Source organism: Acyrthosiphon pisum, chromosome A2 (assembly GCF_005508785.2).
Source record: "Acyrthosiphon pisum isolate AL4f chromosome A2, pea_aphid_22Mar2018_4r6ur, whole genome shotgun sequence".
Classification (NCBI taxonomy): Eukaryota; Metazoa; Arthropoda; class Insecta; order Hemiptera; family Aphididae; genus Acyrthosiphon; species Acyrthosiphon pisum.
Window position 1 is genome coordinate 29053107 of NC_042495.1, and position 7751 is coordinate 29060857.

Consider the following 7751-nt stretch of genomic DNA (forward strand, 5'->3'; position numbering starts at 1 on the left):
TTTTTATTTCTTCGTGACAATTGTCCCTTATGAATTCTGAAACTGTATCTTATAATTTTCAGTTTCAATTTGATAGTAATTTCAAAAGCATAAAATATTTTTCAACATTTATGTACTTGTTTGTTCGGTTTTTTAAAAATCCTACATTCACACCCACTAGACAAGTCTGGTGGACGCTGTCTGAAGTCATCGAATCACACCATATCTGGAGATATGCTCGTATTATATCAACAGAACACAAAGGTAAAATGTTGACGTATAGCAATATATTCGACTGTTGATAACGAATAACGTATAGTATTATATTATATTATATTGTTTCTAAGAACAATAATTGTTTTAACGACAAAATAAAACGTCATCATAATTAACCAATTAAATTAAAGTATTTTTTTAAAACGGCAATATAATATAGATTTATAATAATTATTGTTATTCCAATGGTTTTTACAATTTATTATTCGTTACAAGGTGATCGTAGTTATATCAAAAAATATACGTTATTGTATAATATAAAGTGTTTGAGTATTCAAATTATTATAACTGTTGTAATAAATGGGTTTTAAAATGAAAAAAAATATCTAGCTACGTTTGATTATCTTTTCGGTCCACTCGGTCTACTCTTCAACATGTTCAACTGGAAACACGAAAAAAAAAAAATATATGAATAACAATAATAAATCGTTTATATAATATAATATATCTATGCTGGATTGCATAAACAGTTAATACGATTTAATAGTTCACTAAAATTTTAATAGACCGATCTCGGGCCACTAAATATTGTTTAAGTGACCAATAGCTCACTATTGATGATTTAAATTTTTCGTGCAACCGGCACTAGTGATGTAGTACTAAGGACATTTCCAATAAACATTCTGGAAAATGGAAATGTTGTTTAGGTTTCGTATTAAAACTATTAAACTTCAAACCTTTTTGGAAATTTCTGTTTAGAAAGTCCGACATTTTTTCCCTATACTATTACTATAAGTGAAATGTATAATATTCATTTTAGCCTTTTGTGAAACTATATATACAATATAAATATACTATAGTGGGCAATTCATTTGACGCTTACGAGTTTTAAGTTAACTTGTCGAGATCCATTTGCTTGTTCAAACATGCCATCACAGTGTACGAGTAATCGCACGTCGCTACTATCTCCTTTGGCACAAGTAAAGCTGTAATCAATATAAATATATCTATATAATTATAAAAATATCTACTAAAATGTCACAGGCAGATAAAATTAAATATCCATACAATTTTCTGTGTTTTATGAGAACGATATTAGTGGTGACAAACAGATTTCCTGTGTCTAGGTACGCGTACATTATTTGTATTTTTAAAGTGAATGCGTGAAAATAAAACCCTGTGTAATCGTTTGCAATATAGAATATTATGAAATCGTACTTATTCGCCCATTGCAAAACAATGAGATATAATATTATAGTAATTAGTAATATTATGACGTATGATCTTATAACATGTAAAATTTACTGAAACTGACTCAAAAGTCAAGCTTGAGTCTGAAAGTTAACCTGTTGAGTTAACTTTCAACTTTTGGATCAACTAGTTACTTATATATGATCGCAGGAAAGTTATTTTAAAAAATTAACTCAATGTTAAAAACACAAGTAATTTGCAAACATTATAGTTATTAAAACTACTAAAATTTAATTTAATAAGAAGACAAATATTAACTTAACTCTCTTAAAAATAGGTTGATTCGCCTTTTTTAATTATCAATCATTATACACAGTTATTATAAAACATTTAAATAAATTAAATGATAACTAAACGAATTAAAAATGCATCCTAACTATTGAATTTCTGTTTTGTTGTACACTAGCTGTAATGGTTTAGCTTAGTCAATAACAACACGTTTGTGTTAATTTAAGGAATATCTATTTATTTATTCTCCATTAAATTTAAAACATTAATTAAAATATAATGTTTTATTGTATAGGTACCTCCTAATATGTGAATAACAAAAAAAAAATAATTAATACGTTTTAACTAATTATTGCAAAATAACAATATTACCAAACTAGAACATTTTATTGCGAATTTAATGTGAGCTTTTTTTCGTCAGTTCTTATGAGGTTATCCGGAAAATGAAATAGAAAAATAGCTTTTGTGATCTGTTAAATGATATTCCTGACTTTTCGTTGGGCTCACTAGGTATGTTAGGTATTGTTATTTATGTTCGATACAACATTGATAAACCACACTAATACAGACTCATAAAATTTCGTTCACACACTTTTCCGTCCACCACCGACTAATATACTATTACTAAATGGCAACATGATATAGAAGGGTGGTAGAATATTACCTTCTTCATAACACTTGTTGTTTATAGCCTCGATCTTCTCCGTAGACCATTCCGACCAGTATTTCTTTAATCCCGCTTCCATGCCAGTTTTGTTGTACGAACCATCGTCGTTCAGCTGAAACAACATAGTAGGTATATTATAATGGAAGACAATTTAGTTTTTAACTAGAGTCACAGAGTACACGTTTAAGAGCATGACTAAACGCATAAATTATTACCAGTCCTAGTTTGGTGATCATGCATTTCATCAGACACTGAAAACAAATAAAACAAAAAAAACCAAATGAAAAATTTGAAGTAGTTGTTTTTAGACGTTTCGTCACACATACTGTATGCGTGATAGGGGGCAGGAGGGAGTCCATCGTTATAAACCGGAACACCTTTTATTTAAGACCATAAATCGAGATCGGAAACTATGTTTTGAATTGGAAGAATTTTCGGATTTCACACAGGATCAATTAATTGATATACCGTATATTATAATGAAATTTGTTATAACTTATAAGTAATTGTTACTATTCAGTATTGTAATATGTTTTTTCTAAGTTTTACTTACTTTTATTTTTTATTAAAGATAACCCTCAGACATTGTGGGAGATGATTTTTTTTTTTTATATACAGTACATTAACCAAGTATACTAATTACTAACCCCCTTCTATTCTTCAATAATTCAGTTACTCAAAATTTGACTTTTAGAATTATTAAAAAAATTAAAGACGATATTTTAATATTGTTGAGATTTTTGTATTACTTAAGGAGTGTTCTGTGGAGATACATACTTTTGATTTTCAAATGAGAAACTTTTCTACTGTAAATTATTTAGCGGATAATTTTTCTAAAAATTAAAGGAAAATATAGAAATCTATTTACCTAAGTGAGTATGCTTGGTGAACTCCTACTATTTAATATTATTACAATATTTCAAGTTTAACTTTTACTGCTAAAATAAATGTATAATTATATATTAACAATATAATATGATAATGATATACCTACACATTATTTCATTTATGATCATATAGGTAGTACAATAAAATTATGAATAAATTAAGTTACAAAATAGTAATTATTATAAATTAACAGTGGCTTAATATTCACAATTATTACCTTTCCAGTTTCTGTAGATGGTACCTTGTAGGATTTGACTACGACGAGGTCATCTAATAAATAATAAGAAAAAATGATTTAGATTAGTTTTCTGATAATTATCTGATATCGTAGTACAATTTTTTTTATGAAATTCCAGCAATAATATTACGACGAATAATATTTTACGCCAAACAAATAATACCTATAATAAAATATAAACATACAATATAGACATTGTTCTACGGAAACTAGTACACTCGTGAGTAATTTTTTGTATCACAATATAGCTGATAAGTATTAATGCTATTATTATTAATATTACTCGAACCTGTGACAATATAACAAGCAAAGTACGTTGAGTCTTTTTTTTTTTTTTATACATTTTATAAAATAATAGTTAAAGCGTAGACATGTAATATTATATTGTCATTTACGTTCATAAAAAAATTGTGTTGTTTGGTATTGCATTGTATAAAATTATTTTAATATTAAAATAAATATAGACTATGGACTAGTGTTGGATGTCCACTATATATATATATATAGGCACGCTCAACCATGATGATATATGGTGATTCGCGACGTTGATCGAAAACTAAAAACGTCCTGCATCCTATTATTAACGTCGCTTTTAACGTCCGAAATAATAACAACGCACGCGTATCATTAGAATCATAAGAAAATATTGACATGCCGTTCGTTGATTATCCGGACATTTGGTCAACCAGAAGCAGCTTTAAAATATCATAATATCATAAATGTGCTACTGCCCAACAAAATATTTATAAAAATATTTTATAATATTAGGTATAATAACAATAATAATATTGTAGTATCGTAAACGAAAAATTGTCAGGTTTTTGTTCAGTTTTGTGTATGACTTTTTTTTCTCATATCATTATGATTTTTTTTATTTTAATTATATTTGTTACATCGGAAAAAACGAAATAACTGCAGATAATGCGTTTTGCACCTCAACCGAATATAACAATGTCGCCGAGGAAACGTTTATTACCTTCGCTTGCTTTGCAGGCTCTTCCGTAATAATCGATTTGTTCCGTCGTAAATGTCCCCTGTATACACAAACATACATACAAACAAATAATAATAATAATAACAATAACTAAAATATTAGGTACTTATTATTAAAAAGGTGGGTAAGTGGATATTGCTCTGCTATATAGCACGATACAATAAGTGGGTCACTGTCTATTGGGTGGTATTAAATTTGAATTCATTGATATAATATCATTGTATACGAAAAACGCTACTATAAGCGGTGCCGGTTTGTCAGTGTGAATATTTTATATATTAATATTTATATTATTATTGCTTATTATTAATATGGTAGTCGGAAAGTTGAATTAATATTATAAAATTACAACAAAATAACTAAAATCGGTTAGTTCCTTGAAATTTGAACACAAAATAAATATAAGATTTTTACAGAATAACCTACTTACATGGAACCTTGTTCTACGTTTTCAATCATTAGCTATAAAATTTGAACATGTTATACATTTTAACTACAAAATCAATTTTAAATTTTAAATTTGATAAACTTTGTCAAAAATCGAACTTTAAATGCTTAAAATTCAGTAAAATTTGCATGTTTACACAGTTATTCGTATTTGAATTACAACAAAATCGATACATGAGAACTCGTGTGAATATCTAGTGCTGTAAAAATATGAACTTCAAACTCTCAAAAAAATTTAATTTAACATTCCGGTAGAGATTTTTTTGTTGATAAAGGTAGAGAAACTTTTAAGAAAACTTGTATTATATTTTTAAATCCTAGAAAATTAAAAAAAGCACACACATCATTGTAACATCAATACATTCATCGCTCCACTCAGAATCTAGAAATAATTTAAAACAAACGCGGTGAGGGTATTATAAAATAGCTTTAGGTAAGTATACAAAATATATCTGGACGATGTGACAGATAGGTACAACGTAACAATTATAACGATCGATTGTTAATTCAGCCAAATACTAATTAGCTTATACATATAATATCGGTGTTCTTATAATACAATATATTATATGATATACCACATTATTATATAATATATTCCGGGGGATTTAGTGATTTACCGATGATGGTCGTCAACCTTTTATCCTACAATAATGAAATTATTCAAATTCTGGCTCTTAGAAATGTTAAGTATAATTAAAAGGTAAACACTAAATTGCTGATCAGATGAATATTCTGAAATTCTTAACCCATCCAAATCAAAATTCAAACTAGTAGTAATTCCATGAATGTGATAGCGTCTAACATAGACGCAAATATGGGGGGGGGGGTTTAGGGGCTAAGTCCCCCCCAAAAACGTCTATAGCCCTCCAAAACATTTCCTACAATTTGTTTTAAGCTTAATAGTCTAATAATAATCTGGTATACAGCCGAACAAATCTAAAAAGCAATAACTATACAGAACTTTTCAAAATTATCGAAAAAATTAAAAATTAAAAAATGAAAAAACGGGAATATGTACGTAACGACCCAATCGATTTTGTTTTTTAGTTTTAATTCACAACAATTTAATAACAAAATAATTTTTCCATATCAAACAATTTTGAATATTTAATACAATGTTCCTCACATAACTCAAAAGTTCTTCTTATATCAGTTGAAAATAACGAAAATACAAACTCACAGTTTTTTTATAAACTAATGAAACTACTTATAATTTTATTTTCATATTAATATCCAAATAAAAAATAAAAAGTTTTAAGATAGTCTATTATACTTAATGACTTATTTGTTAGGATTATTAAATATAATTTAATAAAATTGTGTATTTAAGTGGTATCAAATTCTTACGAGCTTAAACATGGTATGTGGTTTTTTGTTTTAAAAAAATAAGCAGTTAAACTTTTTAATTATCAAGCATTGGTAAAAATAAAAATATTCTCTTATTATCTATGGGTAGGTATATAAAATACCATTTAAGGGGGTACACTTAATCATTCAATAAAAAAAAAAAAATATTTAAAATTAAAAATAACCAGTTAAGTGTTGGGCCGATTTTGTTTTTAATATTGGGTCATCGTTAGTCCACTTTTGCTAAACAGGTTTTTTACGAATAATAATTTTTAAACCCTAATATACCATATAGGTACCTAGTCTTTAGAATCTTAAAAATATTTTTTTGCACTCAACGCTTAATCACTGGTAATAATAATTAATACTTACGTAGCCACATGAAATCAGTATCGCAATACCAAACAGCAACGTTAAGTAGAACGTCGACGAACTCATTTTGCACGTTGATTGCGTTTGAGTGAGCTGGAGAATTATTGTCGTTATTATTACTCTGTCGAGACTCGGGAGAAGACTGTGCGAATTGTTTTATTACAATATTATAATAATATACAGTATGTAGGTACCAATTGAACAAGCATCCGGACAGACTTTGGAGTTTGTGATTGTGTGAGTCGTGTATAACACACAAAGGTTAACAATAAGCTCTCTACGGGTCATTCGTTTAGTCTTTGTGTGCTGACCAAATATTTAATGATTTGTAACTGTTATACCTGTATTGGAGGGAATGAAACAAAAAAATGTTCGATGTACCGTCTGTTAATAATAAATTATTGTAAATAAAAAAAATATTATCTTTGTAACGTGCATTTAATTTTAATACACTCAAATTGTTCTACAATATAAATCATATTATTATCAAAAAAAAAAAAAAAAAATTCAGACGTTAAATCTCAATGTTTTATTTGAACCCGAGATCAATAACTGCAGTATTCAATATTTTTTTTACCTACCTATTAAATTAGCTTTTTATAATTAGTGTAAAAATTGTCCAAATATAACAAGTAGAGACTAGTAATATTAAATATATCTTATACTAGTCGGTCCCTTGCACTTCATTGCCCATTAAGAATACCAACTCTATATATTAAGATTTTTGAATAATATGTTTAAAAAAGCGAGTAAATTAATTTCGTGCTTCTGTACAGTAGGTTACAAGGGGCATGGTCGGTTTCCACCAAAAGTGTACCTTTTCCTTTTATCCCCAATTCACTTTTCCACCAAGTCGTCAATGGTAGGAATTCCTTTTGTACCATCTTGATCCAATTTGCTAAAATATAAGGTACTATATGTTGAAATCTAAAATATTTTAATGGTTTTAAAACGCCATGGCAACCATTTGTAAACAGACATTTCCATCGGAAATCTCAAAGTCCCTGTTTGACCACCTCCCGGGGTCGGTTCTCTCCTTTTTAAAATTAGCTTATCTTCTGCCCACCAGGTCTAATCTATCTCTGTACAAAATGTCATCAACATCGATCTAGCCGTTTAAG

At 27.9% G+C, this 7751-nt stretch overlaps 1 protein-coding gene across 2 annotated transcripts; it reads right to left on the reverse strand.

The window, feature by feature from the left end:
- Positions 1-480: 480 nt before the first annotated feature.
- Obp (odorant-binding protein) lies at positions 481-6798 on the reverse strand. 2 transcript variants are annotated; one of them, NM_001366881.1, is made up of 7 exons: positions 6631-6798; positions 4444-4501; positions 3447-3499; positions 2557-2592; positions 2339-2453; positions 1079-1181; positions 481-637 (listed from the first exon to the last, which is right to left on the reverse strand). In NM_001366881.1, exons 1-6 carry the CDS (start codon positions 6694-6696, stop codon positions 1084-1086), a joined length of 426 nt encoding a protein of 141 aa, NP_001353810.1. In that variant the 5' UTR covers positions 6697-6798; the 3' UTR covers positions 481-637; positions 1079-1083. The 2 variants fall into 2 exon arrangements, with proteins under 2 accessions (NP_001353810.1, XP_029344816.1); XM_029488956.1 differs by lacking the exon at positions 481-637 and having other exon boundaries at positions 1069-1181.
- Positions 6799-7751: the final 953 nt, after the last annotated feature.

Bases quoted from the DNA above. Each gene is read 5' to 3' on its own strand.
- Obp (NM_001366881.1), bottom strand. From the start codon at position 6,696: ATGAGTTCGTCGACGTTCTACTTAACGTTGCTGTTTGGTATTGCGATA. The intron at 2,454-2,556 runs GTAATAATTTAT...ATGTTGTTTCAG, and splicing joins TGATCACCAAACTAGGACTG to CTGAACGACGATGGTTCGTA. The intron at 1,182-2,338 runs GTAATATTCTAC...TATTGATTACAG, and splicing joins CAACAAGTGTTATGAAGAAG to CTTTACTTGTGCCAAAGGAG.